General features: G+C 38.0%; 1 protein-coding gene across 7 annotated transcripts in view; it reads right to left on the minus strand.

Annotated features, from left to right (window-relative positions):
- Nucleotides 1–2,511: 2,511 nt before the first annotated feature.
- Nucleotides 2,512–25,886, minus strand: part of LOC148645583 (inositol 1,4,5-triphosphate receptor associated 1-like) — a 40,094-nt gene continuing 16,719 nt past the window's right edge. For 2 of the 7 annotated variants that reach the window (XM_088611101.1, XM_088611098.1), the window contains 22 exons: nt 25,722–25,827; nt 22,716–22,928; nt 20,385–20,497; nt 19,755–19,822; nt 19,307–19,480; nt 17,071–17,148; nt 16,654–16,700; nt 16,404–16,460; nt 15,703–16,218; nt 13,690–13,768; nt 12,923–13,049; nt 12,562–12,592; nt 10,489–10,629; nt 8,813–8,944; nt 8,101–8,251; nt 7,620–7,669; nt 6,987–7,091; nt 6,450–6,514; nt 5,753–5,809; nt 4,846–4,962; nt 4,305–4,433; nt 2,512–3,676 (listed from right to left, as the gene is read on the minus strand). In XM_088611101.1, the coding sequence (XP_088467227.1) occupies nt 3,430–3,676; nt 4,305–4,433; nt 4,846–4,962; nt 5,753–5,809; nt 6,450–6,514; nt 6,987–7,091; nt 7,620–7,669; nt 8,101–8,251; nt 8,813–8,944; nt 10,489–10,629; nt 12,562–12,592; nt 12,923–13,049; nt 13,690–13,768; nt 15,703–16,218; nt 16,404–16,460; nt 16,654–16,700; nt 17,071–17,148; nt 19,307–19,480; nt 19,755–19,822; nt 20,385–20,497; nt 22,716–22,928; nt 25,722–25,827 (2,803 nt within the window). In that variant the 3' untranslated portion in view covers nt 2,512–3,429. Of the gene's footprint in view, nt 3,677–4,304; nt 4,447–4,845; nt 4,963–5,752; nt 5,810–6,449; nt 6,515–6,986; nt 7,092–7,619; nt 7,670–8,100; nt 8,252–8,812; nt 8,945–10,488; nt 10,630–12,561; nt 12,593–12,922; nt 13,050–13,689; nt 13,769–15,702; nt 16,219–16,403; nt 16,461–16,653; nt 16,701–17,070; nt 17,149–19,306; nt 19,481–19,754; nt 19,823–20,384; nt 20,498–22,715; nt 22,929–25,721; nt 25,828–25,886 lie in introns of those variants that run through there. The other 5 variants (XM_088611100.1, XM_088611099.1, XM_088611102.1 and 2 more) reach the window with 5 other exon arrangements.

Here is a 25,886-nt window from a genome sequence, read left to right on the forward strand (position 1 = left end):
TAGTTTGGCTGGCAGACAAGTTTATTAGATTCCTTCCTTGTGTACACTAATATTTTCCTATTCCCTTCTGCCATGAAACCATTTGGTATAATATGTTCTCTTGTTCTCTTTAACTCAGCATTAGACATTGGGCAATATCCCCCTTTGCAATAGCTCACAGCAAAACACTTCCACTGGGATGTGACATTATCAGCACTTCAAAGGAAATGATGCTGTCTAATCCTGAAGAAGGACAACATCTACTCGACAATCCATTGTGTCCCTGCCAAACAGGAGATTTCATGGAATTTAATTACATATATCCTGGAATTTTCTAATTCCAGGACATACATTATGTAATTACGTTGTATGAAAATATTCTATAATAAAATAATGTGGCTCCTACAATGTACTGTAAGTAGAGTTATTTAGCACAATTTGCACCATATGTTGAGCAGCACATTTTTTTGTCTTGTTCATCCTTACTTGCCACATAAATTAATGCAACAGAGTGTTGTAGACATGGATTATACCTCAGACCCCACATTTCCCTCAGTTCGGACACCAATAACTGTTAATCAGAGAGGCAGGTCAGCTTGTAGTTTTACTTTGGAACACAATAATATGAGAAAGTTTACAAACAAGAGGAAGCCATTTTATTTATCTAGCTCAGTCAATCTTTAGTAGCTCATTGATTTGAGGGTGTCATTCAGACATTACTTCAGAAAAACAAAGGTATCCATTTTAAATGCACTTTCTCTTCATTCGTTTATAGGGCTAACTTCGTCGATGACCTTAAGGATTTTCAATATTTGTATCAATTTTCATGGTGTGTCATAGCAGTACATTCTTTTGATCATAGGAATATACTTCCTTTAAAGATTAAAGAGCAGCTATATGTTTAATGAGATGTCTTTTTTGTTCCTATATGAAGCACACTTTTTCTTTGGGAATTGTGAGTGATCAACAAAGGAGAGAAAACATGAAAATATTTTCAGTACAGGATGCTGTAGTTCAAATGTGCAAATGTGACAGAATCACAGTCCAAGATCCCAAATGCCATGCCTTTTAATGTGAAAAATGGCCTTGTTTCAGATTTCATTAGTGATTTCCTGAATAAAACAAAACAAATTGGTGCGCTGAAAGAGAGAAAATATCCACCACTTTATAACGAAAAAACAAAAGATGTTGTTGACAACTGCAATTACCTCATCATTCCACACCACAAAAATCAGTGGAGACTGGCTCTGAAAATTCTTACCAAACAAAGAGTTATTTCAGAGCCTTTCCTTCCAGAACTGTTGCTGAAAGTCACTGTGAAGAGGAAAGTTGTGTCACAGACAAGGTAGGAGTTATACAAGAAATTAAATTCATGTTTTTGAGGATCGTAATGATGGTTTCAAAATTTCATCTGGGAAAATGGATAACAAATGAAGGAAGTGATTGTGAATATCTATTCCCACTCATGCTTCAGGCAAAACGCTTTGGAGTGGTATCAGATTATATTTCTGTACAAGACTAAAAAATATTGTGTTTTTTTCCACATTACTGGCAAGGTGCTGCTTAATGAAAGCAATTCATGCCTTACTTCCTTCGTCAACTTTGAACAAGGATGTTATGCCATTCAAAATTATACATTATAAAAGTTACAAATAAGAGAAGGCCAATTGGCACATCTAGCAGGTGTCTTTAGATACAGTAGGTGGGTTCCAGTAAAACAGACACACAGTAAGTTAGATAAAAACACTGCCCTTTCACAGTTTCAGAAAACCTGAAACATCTAAAACATGAAACTCCTCTCTTCCTCCAATGCAGGCACATAAAAGGATCTGACATCTTACGTAGAAGTCTTGGATAGACCAACAGAAAGCCTGCATTTCTTGGTTCTTGGATGTCAGGAAGGGAGACAATTGGTCAGGTGCTAGAGGATGGCACATCATTCCCCACTGCTTCTAGAACCAACATCTTGACTGAACCTACCACCCTTATAAAGCAGTTTGTAGTTTATTGATGTGAAGAGGATTTCATCCAGTCATTTCTGGAATGAAGCCAGTTTACCTGCTTCAATAACCTGGCTAAGTAGGGTGTTCTATAGTCCCACAAACGTTTGTGTAAAGACCGGTCTCCTGTTGTATGCTTCAATTGTATTTGCACAAGAAAAGATAATAAACAGTTCTGTGTTATTTTGGGGAGCATACATTCCCTCTCCATAACTACCTTCCATTAGTTATCTTTCCAGAATTATGAGTTAAATATCATTTTTAACCTGGAGACTTGGGTGTAAGTACTTTTTTGTTTCCTTCATTTTACTAGATTATAGTTCTCTGGAATTTTCAGAGCTTTTAAACTCACTTGATTCAAAACATGCCTTATATTCAAAGGCTACCGTGTTTTGTAAATACTTGATAGAAATAATATTAAAAAACAAACACACAAATTAAGCTGCACAGTACAGCAAAAGGTTTTGAATTTCCCTCTGTCAATATGCCCAGAGTGCAGTACCCTCTTTGTCAAATGAACGATTTGCAAAAAGAGGATTTAAGGCATCTTTATTAAGACTCAAGTATGGTGGCACTATACAGTACAAGGTAGGCACACATGTGCAAATGTTTACAATGATAAATAAAAACAACATTAATAATACCAGTAATAAAAAGAAATGTTGTCATGCGGTTCAAAAATAGTGCTCTTTCATATCTGAAAATCTCTCTGACAGGATCAGTGCTGTGAAAAAAATAAAATCAAAAACAGTTTGTGTACATCTCCTACAAAAATATTGCACTTTTTAAAACTATATTGGAATAACCTAACAAGTTCATCTTCAAACTAAGTCTCTCTTTAAATACTAATATAGAATATTTTATCTAGCAAAATTACAAAGGTTTTTCTTTAAAAAAATTAAATACTTCCGTACATCACTGCTTGTCCTTATCTAACCTGAGAAGACTGCTGATAGCAAGTTTAGTTTCTCCCTGGCAAGCATTACATTAATCCCATCAAAGTATCTGTCCCAAAATAGCTTGTGTGATAATCACCCCCACATGATTAGACAGCCCTTTGTTGTCATTGACTGAAATCAAGCAACAGGTTTTTCCTGAACAGGAGCTACTGTATGATACACAAATTCACTCAAATCAAGGAAGTCATCAAACTGTTTGTTTCAAAGAATGAGACTAATAACTTTACCACGTTTCTCCTGCAGAAATTGATCCCTTAAGTTATCTACAATATTGTTTTATCAAAAAGATCTGTGAGCGTCACTAAAATGTACAAACTACTTTTTTCCCCAAATGTTTCTTCTTCTCACAATTCACCACTCATTGTCAGATATCTATGTTTTTAGAGGATAATCCTTTTACTGTTCATGCCATGAGCCCAGAATTGTCTTTTAATATCAAGTCAGTTTTGCGGATACAGAGCATGTTGAAGTGGAAGAGGGATTGATCTGTGTTATTCAGGTGTGGGATTTTTGGGCTGAAGGCCCACATTCCACCCGAAGTTCAGCTTTTTGCCTGAGCCTCCACCATTTCCTGAAGATGCTTCTCCCAGTTCTTCATAAGAATGACCAAAAGATGTAAAAACACTGATGATGAAAGCAAAAACCAGAACAACTATGGCAATAATCCAACACAGACGATTCTGTCTGAAAATCTTTGGACACAACCAGTTGAAGACACCCAGAGCTTCCTCAAACCTGCTACAAGAAAACAAGAGAGAGGGGAAAGTTCAGCATGGAAAACGCTTTTGTCTTGAACACTATTTCATCTTTATGGATCTGCACCATAATGTCAGAAAAGCAGACTGAAAGCTCCGTACTCTGTGTTATTTCACTTTAATGCTTTTTAAGCACATTGACATTTACCTTTCATTTAACCTCATGCAAATCCTAATTCTTATTTTGACTTTTATAAGCACATTCGGTTCAATGTTCCTTTGCCGACAAAATAAAACATCTCCACCATTTACACTGCCCACTAATTTTGCAACTGTTAAAGCTGTGCAGCTCTTTAGACTTGAATTAAAGAAACTGAAAGAGGAGTATAGGGTTTCAAAATCCTCAAAAGTAAAACAATGGACAGATATTTTTTATGCCTAATTAAAAATATTATATATTTTCTTACTATAAGTGTCATGCAACAGTTTACAGTTAAAAAAGATAGGCATTGCATGACTGTATGTCTACTTGGATTGAATGTAGGTTTAAGCGTTACTTTATTATGATGTTCATCTCATTGAGAGAGCAAATAATTAAGTAGCAACAAGAGAGGTATTTCAGTCCCCTATTCCACATTTTGAACAATCAAAGTTAAGCCAAGATACATCACCTGCTGCTCTTCTTTTCCAGTGTCATTTCTTTTTCTGCTTCTTCTGCGTCTTCTTGACTTTCATCTGCTTTCTCCTCCTCTTCTTTCAGCTCCTGCAGCTCTTTACTTCGCTTCAGCCCTTCTTCATACCTGAAACACAGCCCTTTCATCAGGTCAGAGCCCAGAAAAAAAAAACTGTGTTTCTAAAAGAAAGTGAACTGGACAGAAATCAGATTTGTAGACTCGCAGAATTCATTTAAAATACTACAAAATATATTTTGAAATAAACACGGGAAATATTTGTATACAGCAAAGAATACCCATGTTAACAATAAAAACAAACTTTCAAACAATTAAGAGATCATCACAGATGTCTGAGGAGTAAATTAATGCCTGGCAATAAAAAGACACACTTATGCACTGGAAGCATTTATCTCTCTGAAATGCTTTGGCTAAATGCTGACTATTAAAGAGGACAAATACGAATGTCAATTTAATAGTTATTTAAATTGTCCTCCTTTTCAATGCATCTTGCTCAGGAGCTCCAGGAGAAAAGCCTCACCCTTTGTTGTAGGCCTCCTCCTCTATTTTAGCTTTAATCTCCGATCTAATTTCCTCCAGGTTGCTGGAGGGCGGGGCTGAAGATGTCTCGTTTTCTGGATCTCTACTTGCTTTTTCACTGTAGTAGGTTTAGAAAAGGAAAAAGAAAACATTGAAAGGGTGAAAAAATATAGTAGTTTACTTGAAAAATGAAAATAACTAAGCACTGGCAAGATGTCGAGATTGCATCTTCCCTCCAAATGTCACCTGCTAACCTTTCAAAGTCTAAGCTGTAGACATGCTACCTGACTGACAGTCTTGTATTATGTGAATCGTTAAGATGAGCAGCAGGTTCTACCCCTATTAAAAAAGGCATAGCTGAAATGAAACACTTTTCTGATTTTATATTTTGATTCATTTTTATTTTTCTAAATAAAACTATCTAAACACATTATATACCTCATTGTTTTGTTTAAACTGGCTCCAGTGCACGTTAACTGTCTATCTGCCTGACTAAAGAAGTGGAGACCTTATTTATTCAATGAGATAACTGTCAGCTACTTAGCTATTTCTTTGTCTGTTTTTTTCCCAAAACTATCATGGCCTGGCATCACTTAACTTAATGTGACTGATAGAAGTTTGCCTTTTGCATGTTACACAACTGTAAAAGAGCAATAATGTTCATGTTTTCTTAATCCTCTTTCAATTAATTCTTAATACATTTTAGTGGGTGGTGCAATTAGCTTTTATCAGGTAGTAAAGACTTTTAAACTGTGGAATACTCAAATGGGTATAACAGGGTCATTTCCATTTCCAGTGCTTGCGTCTCATGACTAAAGGTTTCTTGAGAATTTAAAAGAAAACCTACATGTTGCGTGTTTCTACTCTTTTTAATATCAAGATTAAGGAAATTCAGAATGTGCTCTTACTTTTTTTGTGGAGTCTGGATACTGTCATCCATTGCAGCCTTAATATTTAGATTAAATCTAGGAATGTCACACAAATCAGTTACAGCCAGTTTTATGTAGCAGTTTAAAAGCTATTTATAACCTCACAGATTATCTCCAAAATTACATGAGTGCAACAGCGCACGTGAGCAGAACCAGCACCACCTTTCCCAAGTAATTAATCTTGTTGGCCCTTTCAGTGAACCTCCTGAAGGTCACTTAAACAATAAAAAGACCCTGATGTGTGTCTAAATATCACTGACCAGGGCACGCTAGACAGAAAGTACACTCTCCTCAATTTTTTAAAATGAAATTCACAAATTCCAGCCTGAATATCACAGCAAAGGTCAATGTACTGCAATGTTCCACATGAGTACTGATTTATTAATAGTTACATAATTCACCCTTCAGATGGAGATTTCTCATTAACAGGGTTTCAATAGTATGTTAAAATCGCTCCACTGTACAATATAATGACTCGAATCATTCTTACAAAGCATATAAACATGTTTAAAAAATAATTTTGCTTTAATTCTACATAGTGTGCTTGTTAAGAGTGAATGAGTGGTTTTACCATCCTTAATCTAAAAAATAAACACTTTTTACATGAGTCAAGGAAAAGATTTTTTAAGCTATATGCTTTACTTGAAAAAAGAAAGGACAAAGGCTTGCTACTTACTTCTCAGTTCCAGCAGCTGATACAGGATCTGAGGGTGTGCTGCATTTTCCACTGTTTGCCTCACACTGGAAACGACAAAGAAATACCATCTCTGAACTACGTGTTAAGAATGACTGACCAAGTTAAAGGTTAAAAAATCGTACCTCATGGTGTAGAATATACAGTAGGGCAGGTATTTAGGGTGTTTCTTTCAAATAAATTATGACATTACAAATGTCAGATAATTTTTCTCAAGAGGTTACATTTCGAAAACATTAAAACATATAGATTTGTATTTAATTAAGCACTATGTCAAACGAAAAACAGTGAAATAGTGGTATTTTAAAATATTTTAAAATTACACATTTTAAGGTACTTAAAAGTCAAAATATTTTGAAGTTATAATTTGTGAAATTATACAGCATTCATACAGTGCTGGATTATTTGTTGTGTTCATATAAAAACAACAGGCTCTTTACTAAAGTTGCTGGTATATTTTAACACTATGAGATGTTTACAAGTGATAGTATTCTGTGGTCAGGAAAAGGATTTACATACCAGTACAGGTAACCCAGGGCCTACAGAGTTAGGGGACTGGCCAGGAATATTCAAGAGGTTGAATTTTGGAACCACAGCCACACTGACTCTCCTTCTTGGCAAAGCCTGAGACAAAGAAACAGACATTTTGGCCTCATCCCCGTATCATTTTTTTACTCTATAATATCCAAACAATTAAATTTGCATTTGCTTCTAGTACTTCAATAACAGAAATGAAGCTCAGGTTTAAGTAGTTGCTCAAGTAGTGGCCTTTTCCAGTGTTACAGTATATTATCAAAATACCTTTCTTTTCTATAAGTCCATAGAGCATCTAATTATAAAAACATTGCACTTAAAATATCAGCTGGTGGATGAGACCCTTTTACTTGATCATTCTTAATATCCCCAAGCCCAGGCAGTTTCACAGTTCTCTGGCTGAAGACATGCAGATGGCAGTGTTTAAAACAAGTTAATACCTGATAAAATGTAAAAAAACAAATTAATCATTAAAGGCTTGGCTGACTCAAAACAAAAATCTCTTCTAGATCTTCAGGATCAGTAGACGCCCAGAGTGTTGTGCTTTTGCTGCATGACCTGAACCCGGGCAGTCTTCAGGTTGGATGACAGCTGAATGAAAGAGATGTCACACTGTACCTTTCCGAGGGTCAGAGACATAGATCTTGACGCACGTGGGACACCATCGTCTGGAATTTAAAAAGAAAACTGAAATCATTTTGAAATATTATGAAGAACTGTACATTGTTCACTTTACTGTGCGTCATGATCCACATTTGTACCGCCATCACTGAAATACGAGGCAAAAATAAGGACGTCAGGTAAAAAAATACTGAGCAGTACTTACCACAAGTCATGTGTTTGTTAGTTTCATGTTCTCCATCCACTGGAAGACTTATTAAAATGTATAAAGCAGGCTAGTAAAAATACTTCTATTTTCTTGTGTTGAAAAACAGATCTACAGAAAGCCAGAGCAATCGAACATTTGCTGAAATACACACAATGTGTCTAACAATCACTAAAATATGTGAAACTGAATGCTTGTACAATGCTTGAAAAAAGGCACATTATTGTAAAGGAAAAAAGGATTTGAACCTGGCGATAATGTGTTAATCTTTACCTCCTGTGTCAATGGATCCATAACAACGATTAGAGTTTTGGTTGGCCAGTTTCTTGAATTCAACTAGCTCTGCGTGGTCTTTTTCATATGTCCTCTTCAAATTTTCCACATACTGCAACATCACCTCAGTAGCTTTATTCATACGCTTCTCCTATCACACAATTTAGAGAACAACATCACTAAAAAAAAAAAACTTTGCAGGTCGTGCTTCACTGTTCATTGTTAAATAAATACTCATTAAGATACTGTAGCATGATTTATACAGTTTAGACTCTATACAGTACATGTAGTGCTCAGTATAAAACCTCAGGGAACATAACATTGATCATTCTAACCCATTTCCACAAATTGGTGGATTTTTATGGTCTCACATGTGCTAGCTAGAGTTAACATAAAACAGAGGTCCATCCTGTCATGAGTCTCCAGACAAACGTTCCAGCCCCAAGTTACAACCTGAAGTGGAGCTGTAGACCTTGCTGCCCATTCACTCTCCAGCAGTAGGCTGTGACAACCAGCTCCTTAATTTGCTCATATTGATCTTGATAATGATTATTTAGAATATTATTTATGAGATGATGGGTGCAGCAGAACTGTATTAAGGAATGAACCAAGGGGAGGAGGGGAGGGAGGGGGACGTAAGTTGAGTAGTTTCCTTAAGTAGACATTTTCCCTTTTTTCCTTATTTTTCATTAGTCCGCTTGAATCAAATTACCTGCCGGACAGCTCCCACCATTTCGGCACGGCTGGAGAGGCGCACTGCTAGACGATGGAGCACCACGACCGTCTCTAGGAGGCGCTGGTAGGATTCGCGCTGCTCTGAATTCTGCCACAAGAGCACTGAGCCCTGACACAGGGAGGAACAGAACGCCATCTGTACAGGAAATGGGGATCCCCTCCACCACCACCAGGGTGTAGCCCCAACCTGGATGATGCGACGGCAGCCAGAGTGCGCCAGTACAATCACCACACACCAGCTAACAGTGGGGAGGAGAACAGAGCGATGGAGCTAATTCATAGATGGGGGTTATTAGAAGGCCATGATGGGTAAAGGCCAATGGGAAATTTGGCCAGGACACCGGGGTAACACCCCTACTCTTTTCGAGAAATGCCCTGGGATTTTCAATGACCGGAGAGAATCAGGATGGTGTTACGTCTCATTCGAAAGATGGCGCCTTTTTTTAACAGTATAGTGTCCCCTTCACTATACTGGCGCATTAGGACCCACAGACGGCAGGGTGAGCGCCCCCTGCTGACCCTAATAACACCTCTTCCAGCAGCTGCCTTAGCTTTCCCAGGAGGCCTCAGGACCAGGCTCACCTGCTGAGCTTCAGTGGGCTGCCAGTAGTGAGTTGCAGGGTTATATGGCTGCTGGCGAATTTTACTTTCCCAGGTTTAAGAATAATCATCCACAACACAGAACTCTAAAAGGAGCTAAACAGTTTGTATTTTAAGCTGCAGTTGATTATCACATCTACCACACCTAACTTTGTAAAGAAATGATAATAAGATAAGGATGTAATAGCTGTCTTTTTCTGGCATTTGATTTCTGATTTAATTACATGCTCCTTTATCAGTGTCCATATTTTGCATTACGTTTTACAAACATAATTGTATGACCAGAAGTAGCAATTTCTCCCATTAGAGCTATACTTGAAGACCACCTGATTCATTCCGATTCTTTCACAACATAGTTTTAAACACCCCATAAGGAATTTGCCTGTGCTATCTCTAGTGAGTGTCACTAAGGTCATAAGGATTGTTTACAAAAGATGTTGCAACAGGTATTGACATTGTTGACTAAAGAAATCCTCCCAGCCAACGCCCAACTCCGCCCAGCAAGCAAAATGTCTAGACAATGTCTGAATGTTTGCAACAGCAAAATGTGACTGACTGCCATGAGCACAAGAGCCTGGATATTAAGTCTAAACTCTTAATGGAAGGGCAAGACTCCATTTTGGCTCAGGCAGAGTCAGAGTCTGTAACCTTAATACAAAATGGTGGACAATAAAACAGGAAGATATGACATGACAATGCGGTCTCATGTGATAATTTCCGAAAGCCAGACAAATACCACCACCAAAAACGGTAGTGACAATCTGGAACATCGTTACACAGGTGAGTGTAAACAGATCTGTGCAAAGATAAACGTGTAAGGATGCACAGGAAGCCCTCACAAAAGGTCATGGAATGAAGACGCAGAGTTTGTATTCATCACACTCCCATTTTTATGGATCATACTGCAGTATGATCAATATATATCGGTAGCTCATTGTGTTTGCAAGTGGACCCTGCTCGGTCATTAAAATTTTTAAAAACCTTACTTTGAAAAGGAACGTTAGGAGCAAACGTTTAGCAATGGGTGGCCTGTAGTGTTCTCCTGGAGATTACCTTAATAAAGCCTTTAAAGTCTTCCAGTTCCTTCTCTGTGTTTTCCTCAGTCAGGTTCCTCTCTCTCTCAGCTTGGCGCAGTCGGCTTTCCAGAGTGTAACTGTCATTGCGAAAGGCCAAGGACAGCTGGACAAAGGCGTTCTGGGGAGAGAGAGGACGGGGGGTGAAATCCTTCAATTTGACCTCGCTTGGGGAGAAAATAAAAAAAAAAACAATCTAAAGAAGAATGAAACAGCACGTCAGATTGCCCTCAGTTTAATGGACGACAGTGATCCATGTGCATTGCTGGATGCCTATGAGGTTGCACTATTGCTGATGCTTTGTTGTGCTTTGGGGTTTTTGCAGTGCGAAAGAAGGCGATCGGCTCTAACACAACACATTTTAGTAGAAAGCATGTGTGATCTTCATCCTTCCTATGCTGGTCTGAAAACTGTCACATTAACACCGAGCACATTCACAACACAAGAAAGCAAAAATACCATTAAAAGCATTAAAGAAAGCAAATACCAATGCCAAATGAAAAACAATATTTTGTCATATATAGCACAGTATTTTCTGTTTTTTATTTCTTTTTATATTCAGGTCAGTGTATATCATAAATTGAGAACATGTTTTTCCTCTCATTTCACTGTGTTCTTGTTATATATTCTGTTTTGGGTGCACTGAAGATGACCTATTTTTTGTTCTTGTTTGTTTAGTGGTCAATTTTGTAGACCATCTGCTATTCCCAAAAATACAGTTCTTCGGGAAAATGTCTCAGAGCTGAATATTGGTCAGCATTGCACAAATGTTTATTAGCCACCTGGGAAACATTACTAAGATCTTGCTGATTTCAGCTTGCATTCAGATTTCAGCTGGGAAAAATCTTATCAGAAGTTGTTTGTGCTGGAACACAACCGGTACAACAACTGGTAGCTCACTATTTTAAAGATAAATAAACTAAATGAGAAATTCAGATAGATAGATAAGCAATCAAGTAAGAGATTAAGTCCCACCAACTAATCTGTTCGAATTGTGAAACCTGATAAGTATAGCTACAACAGAATACTGCATAATCACCCTTGGATTTGTCTGTACTGTATTTAAAGTAGAATGCTTGAACCCTATTAATTTTAACTATGACAGCTACAATAATTAACTGCAACAGACACATTTAAAAAGGAAGATTTTACTGTATATTGCCAGATAACAAGGGTGAATAAAACAAAACAATCAACTTTATTCATCAGTGTTTGAGGCAGCGTTGGTGCATTACTGTGAACTTTTCATTTTGCTTCAGTGTATTAACTTTGCAATTGCTTGCTGACAATTGAAGATACACTCCGTGTGTCAGAAGCTCAGTCTGAAAAAAACTAAATCCAGAGATGCTCATCAAGGTACTTTATTTCCAGGATGCGTTGGATTGGGTCCCATTGCCCTGTTCCATTTTGGCTCTCAGCTACCTTCTTACAAAGTAAAACAAGCTTTCAGAAAAAGCAAATGACCTGAAAAAATGAGTTTATACAGGGTTCTGTGCAATGCCCACAGGAAATACATGTTGTGGTAGATTGTTGGAATTATTCAGCAGTTCTTCAGTTTTCTGAAAAGCTCTTCTGGTTGAACTTAACCCACATTGTGAGGCACTCATAGACAAACAGCCAAGAGGATCGTGTTCTCTGACCTCTCAGCAATCGATCTGACTTCATAAACATCCTCCTGAGAGGTGAAGGCAACTGTCAGCCCTGTCTTATCACATTTAGAGGCACACCGTTTAAAATTTCATATCACAAACAGGAAGTTCGACCAATCACACAGACAGTCCTTCTTCCTCCAGCAGCTGCACTGTGCACTGTGTGTGACTGCAGAGCCCACTAACAGAGGAGCTGCACAACTTTCACAACAGTAAGCCCATGATTTATTTCTCAGGGAACATGATTCTCAAGGCTTTAAAAAATGACTGCCGCTAAAAAAACATGAATTTGCCATTTATTCAAACAGGATTTTGTCATATCAGATCCTCTGTGCAGAGCTGTGAAGATGTGTGTAAAAATGTGTGTATTAAAAAAGGAAGAAAATTTACATGGAGATACCAACCTCGACTTCTTTTTCTGTAAGCGGGGGTGCGCTGAAATAGAAAATACCAACTGTAATCAGATGGGGGGTTTTTAGATGTGAAAGGCATTTTTACGTTCAAAATACTCTTTAAGATCATTTAAGTATGATTAGTATTTGAATAGTAATTCTCCTGAAAGAGAAAATACACAAATGCATAACACATTCACTTCAATATTCCTTACATCATAAATAGCATAAGTAACTTTTATTCCAAAATAAAAAACACATATTTGTATGAGACTGTATTTGACTGAGAACAGTAACCTATTTAGAGTGGAATGCAGTTATTATGCAGTGAGGTAAAAGGACTTTAATGATGACTTATATATGTGAAGCAAACCTCGTAGGCAGCGCTCTGTGAAGTTTCAGTTTCCGCAGCATGACATCAGAAATGTTTGGCATTACATCAGAGTTTCCTCTGGGCTCCTCTTCTGTAGGCGACCCAGGTGTGGGGTTAGGAGAGGGTCCTGTGTTTTGAAATAAAGAACATTCAAGCTGTAGTTTGTCTGAAGAGAAACACAGAAAGACCAGTACCAAGACCGATTTGCCACAGAACTTTTTTTTTTGAGCAAGTCACCTTTTACGTTTAGATTTTCTAAAAGTCCCTACATGCAACATCTTTAAAATCTGTATTTTGCCTTAAAACCAAAGATTACCTGAATGCATGCTATTCTAGACAAAAAATATTTTATTATGTATGCTCTCAAAATGAGCAAAATTAGCAAAATCTTTTCCCAATTAAAACTATAATAACTCACTTCATAAAATAGTGTTAGATTTTGGCATAACATACATGCCACCTGCTGGTTTGATCTTGTAATTGTAGATATTGAAATTCTCAAGATGTGTATGTAATTTGAGCATTGTAAGAAAACCCTGTGCTTTCTATGAATATAATTTTTTTTTTTAGTTCAATAAATTAAAATAATATTTTGCTTTACACACAAGATACCCTTTTACCTCTCATTGAATGCCATAATATTTTGCTTTTGTAGCCATTAGACTGATGTTGCAGTATAAAAGATAATTTTGTAATAATGATATAAAGAAGGAAAACATCCCTCTGTCCTATACTGTTCTAATTCGCGGACAGACAGAAGTTTGTACCTCTCTCCTGTTCAGCTGTTTCACTGAGATCTGGCAGCTTTGATCCAATAATGCTTTGGTTTCGCATCAGCTTGTGTTCCTAAACAAAAAAACAGAAGCTCTAAGCTGAGACGAAAATGTAACACTGAGATGCCTCTTTAAAATGCTTCATTTTCAGAGCATTCAACAAGATAAGAGCACCAATCAATAATTCAACAAATGCAACACATAGAGGCTTGAAAGAGATTTGTTATGCCTTAAAGTATTAAACATAAATGTAGAAAACAAAATTAAATAATTTTATAGTCAGTTCCTAATCTGATTTGCATTATCATTTTCCCCTGAATTGTACCGTTTTTTCAATCTTTTTAACCTAGTAAAAATGCTGAATGAGTATTACTGGAAGCACAGCCATAATTTACGGCAATAACAAATACAGTTAAAAACTCATGGAAGCACAATAAACTGATAAAGCACAATTACCGAACGGATGAACAACTTTACTCTGGGATTAGTAACAGAGATTATGTTTACTTTCAGATACGAACACAGAAATTTGCATTATGGCATAGTCTGCCTAGCCTGCTATAGTGTAATTTTAACTGCTAACTGTTTTATTTTTCTTCTGTGAAAACATTGTCAACAAGGTGCTCTTTAACACCCCCATCTGCTGTACCAACAGCACTCTTCAACATAGACAAACATACTGAACAGGAGCTACTCCTTACATGAATCACACTGGAGAGGCTCATTGTGATGAGAGCATTGCTCAGATTTTGCTCTTGCCAAAATAAACATCAGACGTCTCTCTGTCAACTTTCTTTTCCATGGGTTATGGACAGAAACACTGGATCACCGTATTGCGGCAAAACACTTCATGATTATTATCCAATCTACTGGTGCCTAAGGTTAAAACGTTGTAAATCAGTGTTACTCAATATTCTGTAAGAGGAGGAACTACAGATGCCCCATATTACTCTTTAAGCTTGCAGTTAAAGACTGAAATAAAATTAAGTTATAGTTTCTGCTACAGTGGTATCTTGCAAGCTTATGATTCATTTTTGTCTCTTTTTTGTTTCCATTCTAACTTAACCTGAATCATTCATCTACAGTACATCTATGTTTTCAAACACTCTCAAAGACCCATGCCAACGCACTCCAATGGGAATGCCACTCTCATAAATCATGAGGACGTGTAAGAATGAGTAAATAGAGAGCAAATGAGGCCAATGAGAGGCATTTGAAAGCGCAAGTCCATTTCCTTAAAATACGAGCAGTTGCTAAAAATGCCTTCTGTTTAGCTAACCAAAAATGCTGCAGGAACATTGTAGCAAATAACAATCTGACTCTATGGCAAGACAAAGCTTCAGGAAATAAAAATAAACTTTATGTAACAGAGTGTTCTAACCTGACTACATTCCAGAAAAATAAAAATCAAATGATCAAGAATGGAAACTAGTTTAAGTTACTTTACATGAAAAAGTTCAAACAAAATATACTGTATACTATACATATGCATACAGTACATAACAATAGAAACGTAATAGAGACCTCATGAAATGTACCACTATACCACAATCAGAAAACCTTGCTCTTCACATTCAGGGAACATTTCAAAGACATCCGAAACCCAAATTATCCTGAAACTAGGTTCACACCTTTCCCCTTCTCTCAACGACAGACTCATTTCCTTCGAATCCTCTCTATTCATTTGCAGGTTTCGACCTCTCACCTCTCTCACCACCTGATTGTCTACTCTGCCCCCCCTCCGCCTCTACCTCCTCGACACTCCCGGCCTTTGTTCTCCCATGCTATATAATCTCTGCCGACTCCCCTGTCTTTCTCTCACCCGAAGAAGGCTCCACAGCCAAAACGTTGTGTTTCCTTTCTTCTCTTTTCAGCACGGAATAAACCTTTACTCGTTCCATTTCAATGATACTATGTGGTTGCGAAAAGATCACGTGATATTTGTCAAAACCAATATACAACCTCATACAGCCTTGACTGAGCACAATGTGCGAGCTGAGCAGTTACCTCACGCATCTGGACCAGCTTCTGCATCCTGACCGGCTGAACCGGGAAGTCTTTGTATCCCGTAGCCTTTAGCAGCGCGATGTTGGATTTGTCATAAAAGGACAAGGGCTCGTCGTTTTTCGCTGGAAAAGCCTGGGTCCCGTTTCTGATGCTGACCGGTCCTACGGAATCCCAGGACACGGCCCGCATGAGTGGGGGGCCGCAGCCGATGGACTTCAGCTCCGCTGTGCAGGCCCCGGAGGGCAGCGGGGGAGCCACGGGCCCCTTCCCCATGGGGGGGTCGGGACTCTCCAGGTGCTTCCTCCCCGAGCCCCTGCCCGGCTCCTCCGACTCGGCCCGGCCCGCGGGCGAAGGGGGCTTCTTTCTCGTTTCGCCGCCCAGCCGGGGGTCGCAGTTCTCTTTTTGCTCCACGGCTGCCTCGCTGGAGCCCTCGTAGGCGCTGAGGCGCGCAGGCAGCGTCCCTTGTGAAACCTTGCGTTTCTCATGAGGCTTTCGGTCCAACGGTTTCCTGGGACTCTGACGAACAGCAACGAGAAGAAAATATAGAAATGTACCGCAGCCCGTGTGCGATGAATGCATGCGCTGTCTATATTTACTGCAAGGGAACAAGCAGAAGTTAACTCCATGCTGAAAAGTAGAAAGAAAAACCAGTGTTTCGGATGTTGAGCTTTCTTAGGGTGAAGAAATCGAACAGCACTGACCTCTGGCTCCTGCCCTCTGGTGTCGGACTTCTCTCGGGGACTGGGCACTTCCAGATGCTACAGATAACAACAGAAAAAGGCACACATCAATGTTAGTGTCATGGTAACCGTCCAGAGCAAAGTTAAAAAGCTACAGCGACCACACAAAGCACAGAGCGATGGGCATTTAAACTGTTTATACATTCTGTGTTAGCTACACGTGTAACAAAAGGGGTCACTGGAATTCCTGGGGAAACGTGGATCTGCCTACCTGATTTATAGGGGGGTTGACATAATTTACCTCTGTCCCATCTGGAGCTAGAAACACAAACAAAAACATATATATCATGTATAGTCTTGAGACTTGCAAACGTGGCTGGAAAAATGCAGTAGCTCTTTAGAGAGTAAGTAGAAAATCTATACTTGCATATAATGAGTGCAGAAGAGTTAAAACGAAATATTTAAATGTCACTCAAGAAAAGTAATAAGCATTACTATGCAGATAACAACTAGAATATAATACTTCATAGTCAGATTATGACTGGCTACACCCATAATTTGGGAACGATGCAGATTTTTGAAACTATGAAGGACGGCAGGAATTGAAGTTCAATAAGACAAACAATAGCATGTCTCATATTCTGATTCCTCAGATCTCAGAGATACAGCCAAGGGCTCCAGAACATACCAATCTGTGGGGGCACAGTGAGGGAGCTGCTTCTTGAAGGTACTGGAGAGGAGCGAGGAGTGGGATTGGGCGAGAGACCTACGAGCAAAGACAGCACCTTGTTAAAATGAATGAAACTGGAATCGTCCCAATGTGAAATAAATCACCTTTCTAAGGGGAATGCCTGAAGAAAGAGCACAGATGGCAGCTTTAGAGCTACAATCACAACATGTGACAAGAAAAACCTCAACCATCTCAAAGTCTGTCCTCCGGTTAATAGCAAAACGGTTCAACCAAAAAAAAAACTGTTAAGTGTCTAAAGAAACATTCACTGTCTGTGCAGTGGCTAACAGATCATTGAAAGATTATTTTTATTCTTGATTATACAGTAGTTTTCAAATATTGAACAATTTCATAACATAAGCAAGACTACAGATGAGAGGCAGGCATTCCGCCCATCTAGCCAATATGGTAACTATTAGTTTATTGATCCCATTGATCTCATCTATCCATTTCTTCAAAGAAACCAGACTACCGGCTTCCATGACATGTCTGGGTTGCTTCTTCCATACTCCCACAACCCGTTGTGTAAGGAATTTCCTCCTTTTCTTGGTTTGAAATACCAAATGTTCCTCATTACAGGCTCCATCTTCAGATTAAATCCCATGCCAAACTACAGACAAAGCATGAGGCTGTCTTCCAGAATTATTTAACACGACAATTATTAAAGTTGCTTAAAAAATAAAGTTTCATAACCATTTTTGTCCTCTTGACGGACACATAGTACATTTGAAAGTCGGATAAAAAAGGAAACATTATTTGGAGCACAAATGCTTGCGTCTTTCCGTTTCCATGGAGCGAGCAGAGTAAAGAAGCTGGCGCCCACTCAGTATGCTGTTCCAAACACAAATATACCCTGGATGTTAAGGCAAGATAACTTGAGAAGTCAACACACAACAGCAGCAGGAATCAAAATAAATTAGATGCTGGAATGCAGCAAAAGAGCCAGAAAATGCTTCCTGCAAAGAGGCGATTTACAATACCTCACCTCTACAGACAGTTTGCTCTATACACCCTCTATATACCCAACCTGGGTATTTCACTGAGCCTCGTCAGCAAAGGTTTTTATTTTCTTCATATTATTACTTTATTAATCTAATGTTGTGTTGGGTCTGATACTGAGGGTATCTGTGTGTACGCTCTACAACAATTATTTGAAATACTGTGTTAGTCATATTACAAACTGATGAGAAATAAGCTTCTTTTCTAACTTTAAAAGGAACACTGAATGGTATTGACACATGTTCTTGTTCCCCTTTAAAACAGAACATAATTATCGCTTAATTACAATGCAAAAATGATATTTTAACTGCACAATTAGATTTTCTTCTTGAGACAAAAAAATAATCTTAATTGTCTAGCATTACAAAAGGATGGCAGAAATCAAACACTGATGAAGCAATACAATTAAAATAGTTGTTATTGTCAGTATGACTGTAGAACTGTAATAATCTATAATTCTCATTAATAAAGTACTAGAAAAACAGATGGTCCTACTTTTCATGCTTCATTTAAAAAATAAATGACCTTTCCTGTTTATTTTTTCATTTTTCTTCAACTAACTTCATGTTAGAATGAAATAATGACTCTACTTGTGCTCAATGACAAATATACAAATATGAATAATATTTTGGAGATTGCACATATTACTTGTCAGATCTCAGAAGCTAAACAAGTCCAGGACAGGAAAGTATAGGAATGAAAGACCTCTAAGGAAAACCAAGCTGTTACAGTAAGCACTGTTGGTTGGCCAGTAGGTTGTGCAAACCAGTGCCTTCCTAAAGTTCTCCCTGAATTCAGTTTGTGAAGAACAGGCAGTTCCAAGCGTGTCCTGATCTGCTGCAGGCACATAATGGCTGACACAACTCACTCATGTGGAACCACACATCAGTGGTCATTCATGATGAAAACTCTATATAAATGACAGCTTTGGTTTGTAGCTAGCTTTTCACTTAAATTGGTACAGTTTTATGATTGAAACTGCATGGCTGTATGACTGAAATCCTTTGTAAAGCTGTTCTTTCTGCAAATAACTCCCTGTAGGTGGCACAAAGTAAAAACATTAGAGCCGTGCGGGTAACTGTGGTATCTACAGTGCATGATAACATGTTAGAAATCAAAGCCTAATTGCTTTGCCTTCATCAGGCTCTGGCCTTAACAAGACTGTGTTAATTGCTTCCCACATTAAGATCTGCACCTGTTGGGGATTCTGAAAGGCTGCAGATTGACCTTCGACCCCTTCGCATGAGGAAGCGCTCACTGACTTTCTTGGCTTCCTCAAGCAGTTCCAGATTCTTCTTCTTGTCTTCATTGGAAAGTTCAACATCTGGCAGCTGGTCTTTTATCAGGTCAATCACATGGCCTTCACTGTCTAGTGGGACACACAGATGAGAAATGATTTCTTCAATTGATATCACTATACTACCCTAAGGAAAGAAAGAAAATAATACAAGTGTCTATATAAGATGACTGAATGCATAAAGTGGCCATACTTAACATGTGAGTACCACATACTCAAGATTTAAGGATAATACTCCTTGAAGCATGAAGAAAACGACACCAGCAGCATTGACTAGAAATGTAACACTAGTTTAAGAAACACAAGCTAAAGTTGCAGTAAAGGAGATGTTATTTACTAATCATACCAACTGTTGTTATTGGGTTCCCTGAAGAGAATGAGCTTCGAGAGAGCCGTGGCCTGGGACTGTGTGGTCTGTGAAAATAAATTGAAACACTACTTCTTCATCACTAACTACTGAACACTGTTTCAGTCTATCGACTAATCCCTTTGAAATGCATTGAATAAACATTGTGGAGACATACTTATTGGAGCCAAAAACACAAACAGCTCATAAGGCTCTAAACAGCAACTGTGCATTATCTAAACTAGCTCTTGTATTAATTACCTTAGTTCACATAAAACATGACACATAAACTGTGAAAATGGATGCATGTCGTTGTGCATGCATCAGTTACAGAACGTCTGGGTAATATTACATTCTATTGTCCAGGATGAAGAGAGAGTTGACATCTGTCTCTAACTATGTCTGATATGCTGATTGCAAACTCAACCTAATTTGACTCATACAAGATCCTTTCAGTTTTAAATGAGGGCTTTGGTACACAAATTCTCTCAAGGAGTACTCTTTTTGGGACTTCAGGGACTCTCTACGGTAGGGTACTCAAAAGTTGAAAGCACAGTTTAACTACTGCTACATTAACACTTTCTAATATTCTTCTGTTATACCACTTTTATGGCAACAATGTCTTATTACCTGGTCTGTTCAAGAGGTTTAGAATCTTGGTCCACAGGGGCACCTTGTCTTGGTAAAACAATGGAAGGAGCAGAGACTGGTCCAGGGACCATTCTGGTCAAAACAGGCGTAAACTACGTACAGAGAAACATCATGCAGATCAGCACAGGGAACTGTGTGTAAAAGTACATAGCGTGTCACTTTGTTCATGTCTGGGACACAGCTTCAAAAAACGAATGTGAGGCTAAACATAAAAGAGTGTTATTGATAATGGGGAAACTAGAATTATTTACAACGGTTTTCCAAAAGTACTTTAATGGGAGAACTCATTTTAATTAAGCCATGTGACAGTACAGCAGAAAAACAGCAGAATAGAGATATAAACACGTGGTCACGTTTCCTTTTCCTCATCATTAATGTATTATTGCTTACTATAAACAAAGGTTCAAAACGCACTCCATCTCAGCATGTGGCTTTTATCAGAGCCCTGAGCACAAACAATTGAAATTCCAGAGGATTATATAAGTTTTCATTGCATTAGTCAAAAACCCAAACTCTGTAAAAGCATACTGTATATACAATATCTCTCCAAAGGACAAAGAGGGTTTTGTTATTAGTACAATTTAAAAAAGACCGCCTAAGGCTTCAGAACATAGGTCTCCATTTTCCAACATTAACTACTCAGCTGTAGGTGCTCTTACTAATTATTTCCTATGAATTTCTCAGGCTATATCCCATCTAACCGAAAATGCTGAAGGAAAATCAACCAGATCTTGGATTCTTAAAGATCTTGCTGATTGCGACTATTTTATAGGCAAATTAATTAATTTCAATGTCATTAAAATGTGGGCTATGATCTTAGTATACACTCGTGGGAAAACAAGTGGATTTTAACTGTTTGTCTTGCTATGTAAAGTAGCAGCTCGGTTTCACCGAAGGGCAGATGTTCAAAAAGCCAGCAAGACAACTTTCCAACTGAAACATTTTTAAATCATTGCCCTATTAATTTTTATATCCTCTTTCTTTACAGACATAAACGATTTCTCTTGGGATAAACTGAAGCCCAGTTCAAATTAAATGACTCATCGCAGCTTTATCTTCAGATTTATTTAAAGAAGAGAAGCTAAAACAGTGAAAGCGACCTTTTCAAATTTTGGTAAACAGAAGGAATCAAATGCCAAGTTTTTTTATGAGACTTTCTTGTCTTGGTTAACAAAAATATTTAATAATTATAATTATTTGATGCAGAACTTTATTTGATAGGTTGTGTCAGAAACAGCATATCTAATTTAGTTTTGAAGTCTTAAGGATAAAAATAGATTATAAAACAGGGAGGGCTATAATTTTACTTTCAGTTACTATTAGCAATTTACTATTTGCTATTGTCTAAACTATTTTATGCTTGACTTTACTACAGTACTGTAACAGAGTGATTTTGCTGTACATATTAAACTCTGATCTAAAGCACTTTGAAGTCTCTGAAACATACAGAACTGTGTTGCCAACTCCCTGGACACCAAACTTGCTTAGTGATTATAAAAAATCCATTAGCATACTTTTCTAGTACACAAACTGACAAGGCGAGATCAAAATTAAAAGGCACATAAAATGTGTCTTTAAGAAGACGGTTCACTGGAATGGTAAAGCTGTCTTTTTGAACAAAGTTTTAATGTGGTTATAAAACGGCCAGATTACATTGGAAAAATCTGAGGACAAACCATATGAACCAACAGAGCACCAAGAGTTCTTCAAGGACTTAAAAGAAACAGAGCAGAAAGAGGGGTTAAGGTTCTCTCCTCAAGAGATTTCTAGTTCAGACCAGATTCTGTCACATCACAAGCCAATTCTTCTGCAAATCTTCTTGTGTGTCTGTCCATTAAAAAAATGCAAAAGTCCTGTCCTGTTCTGAATGATTCTGCAGCAACAGTTCTTCATGTATAGTTCTTGCTCTAATCTCAAGAAGGTCTTTTGAATGAAAAAAAAAACATACTATAAGTCAGGCTGTCTTTACCAAGAATAAAAAGAATTACATTATGTAGGGAGGAAAAATGTGACAGAAATGAAACAGGACAGGGTTATCTTTATTACTAAGAACAGAATGCATGAAGGAGTAGGCAACCTTTTTTATTAAGGGGAATATAAAATGTGCACTTTTACGTTAGAAAGGAATATTGCAGACATGAATAGAGGAGCAAATGTTAATATGTCAGCTTTTATCTATATTTAAACTTTGGAAATAGATATAAAAATGACAAAACCTCTGTAGTTACTCCAGTACAAAAGTTCTAGACAAGCAAGCACTTATCTAGGAGAGGTTGAAGAGTTGATAGAGGAGTTTGGAGACTTCCTTACAGTGACTGGAGAGCTGGATGAGCTGTCTAGTTCCTCAGGAGAGTCCTCCTCTTCTTCAGGGAGGGTAGGCATTGTTGGCGGGTGGCTGGGTCTGGGCCTGAGGAGAGGGCGGCCGTTCTTGGCTGGGCCAGATGGGGCAGAAGGGGGCTGCTCACTGGGTCGAACGCTTAACGCCTGGCTGCAAGGCTGCCAGGCCTCGTCCTCTACAGGCTGCTAAAACGTGTCACAAAACGCCCCAATCACATTACCTTCTCACTGCTCGAACATCAACAGGCAGATTAAACCATAATACCTTATCCAACATACAGTATATATAGTCTGCAAAGGAACAAATTATAGGTTTATTCCATGCTGAAAAGAGAAGAGAGAAAACACAACGTTTTGGCTGTGAAGCCTTCTTCAGGTGTGAGCAATATATATAGTATATATAGCGTTCACTATGCCAAAGTCACCCTTTTCTCATGAAAACAGGTAAGGCAACGGGTGTTCCCAACGGGAAATGCTCACTAGTGGGATTCCTTTTGTCAATCCACCACATTTGCCCCCAGTGAATGTCAATATTACTTTCTTCAGAAGCTTTTTGGAATCATTAACTCGCAACTGCAATAAAACACACTCATGTAATTTTATAGGCCTTAATCTTTGACTGTGTAGATATTATAAGTCACTCTTAAAATGTGCAATATTATTTTTCTCAAAGATGTTATGAGGCATTCATACTTCCAGAATAAATGTCCTTGACATTTTATTCTGGTAATATTTAGGCTTGTAACAGATGTTAAACAGACGGATTATTTTAAGAAATTCCACACACCTACAACAGAAACCTGTTAGGATATTATGTTATGAAGAGACTGAAGGAATCACTTTAAATTTCGAATTGCAGAACAGGCCCTCAGAAAGCAGAATGAGATGGCACTGAAGGGAGAGATGAGCCCATGAAAGCTGCTGGTTTGAATCCTGCACATGCAGAATTGTATGTTGGTTACAACTCCCTGGGGCTCCATGCTGCTGTGAGGGAAACATCAGGGGGTGGGCTAGTTGGCCAAAAGGCCCTACAAAAGCCCCCACAGACTCCCACTCCACTAATCCTCATTTTCCTGAGGTCCACAGGCAACTAATACGTTTCTTGGGCTCCTTGGGCATTACGAGTGGGAGCAAAGAAAATGCAATGATCAGCTGTTGTATATCTGTCATGGCTCAAGTACCAGCAGTGGTCTAGAACTGACAATCAGACTCAGAACTGTAGTGTTTGCTGTGAATTCATGCTCTCAAGAGTAACAAACATCTATTCCAGTTAAGTGCTTCTTCAGTATCTTGAGAAATTAACAAGCATACTGTGTGTACAGAGTAAGCCAATAATGACTTACCGCTAAGTGCTGAAAAGTATTTTATGAAGCAGTATATCGCTGACAAACACTTAAAAGCTCTGGGCCCCTGATTTTGTTTCTAAAATAAGGCCTTTACTAAAGTTTTTTTTAATATTTTGACCACTTTGCTGAAATCCTCCCCCTATTCAGGATCCAAAGACTGTTATTTTTGTTACTAACAAACCTGATGTATTGAAGTGCTCGTGATCAAATGTGGCTCAAAGCATTTCATGTGAGTCAGACAGGAATGTATTCTTCCATAAACTAAACTCACCCATATTTCTTAAAAATGTAACAGAAAGATTAACCTTTGCTTGCATTAAATCAGAGTAAAAATGACAAACATTGCCTATACTGTATGTTTATAAAGGACATGAATATAAAATAGGGTTGAAAAGAAAAAACTGAGTTGATTCGATATATTTCTAAATATTACACACTTTCTTATGAAAGTTTTAAAAAGTAGTACTCAGTGCAACCACTTTGTTTATATAATATAGCCTATGCTTCAGTAGTAATGACTGAAGCAGGAAAACCTAGATCTTTCTAACAATGATAAAAACAACTTTAAAACCTATTCCTTCTAAGAGAACAATTAAGTATTATGCTAGTGTTGCATTTCAACTGCAATAACCACAACCAGATTTTGTTGGAATGTCTAATTATAGCTAATACCTTGTCAGTGCGAGTAATTTGTTATGTTATTGCCTGCAGTACATTCCTACTTCCTTACTCCTTGACGTCCTGTGTCTTTATTCATAAATATGGAACATCCATGTTGAAATGGCAATCTTAGGCTTCCAGACTGCATTCTAAAACCAATCAACAAGATGGAAAAAAACTCTACTTCATCTCTGAGCAGCAGAGGAGAATGTCTCCTGGAAGAGATGATCTTAAAAGGATGTATTCCTTAAATGGAAAAGGTATTTGCAGTGGTTTTGTGGTACACATGCAAGTCCACACTTTCAAGTTTAAAGGACAAAGTCTGGATATGTCATCAGAGATCACCTTGTTGCCACGGTGGTTCAGATGTTGTGTTGTATATAAAACATTCAACAGGAAGTACTTGCTTTTCTGTATCCTATCTACACAGTTGTCTAACAGATATCCAGCTATAACACTGCTTCCCTTCTAAATCACACTTCCATGAGACACCCAAACAAACCTGTGTCTCTAAGAAATCACATCCATTGGGTGGCATGCTTCTTTTATACTGAGTTTAGTGATCATTAGATCTTTCCACATGCATTTTGGTAAATCCCTAGCTACATTATTGTTTCTGAATTTGTAATGGTTTGGAATTTGAATAATTTTTAGATTAACACTGAAAACAGAAGACAGTATACAACAAAATACAGCAATTCGAAAAAACACTAAAAATGGGAGCTCTGAAGAAAGTGGGTTAAGAGAATTAAGATATACCATAGAAAAATATATGTCTATTTCTGACAGTACCTAGAATAGATTTTCCCTTTCTTTTAGCAAATGCTACAAAGAACAAAAATGTTTGATCAGTAAACCTCTCTAATTGATGATAGATTAACCATGCAATCTTCCACACAGGTAATTGTAGTGGGCTTGTGTAAACAGATGTGTCTCCACTGTTACACAGAAGAAGGGAGACCCATTAACTCACCGGGTCTGCGTGAGTAGCAGTTGTGCTCTGTTTCACTAGGGCCTGATTATCTCCATTGTCCTTTGGGTCTGTCTGGCAGCAGTCAGAGCTGGTAATGACCTTAAAGCTGAAATAATTAATTAACAAACTGTTCAGTCACATAGAAACAAGAGATTAATCCTGTGC

This window comes from Lepisosteus platostomus, chromosome 18, assembly GCF_059453375.1.
Source record: "Lepisosteus platostomus isolate fLepPlt1 chromosome 18, fLepPlt1.hap1, whole genome shotgun sequence".
In the NCBI taxonomy this organism is placed as follows: Eukaryota; Metazoa; Chordata; class Actinopteri; order Semionotiformes; family Lepisosteidae; genus Lepisosteus; species Lepisosteus platostomus.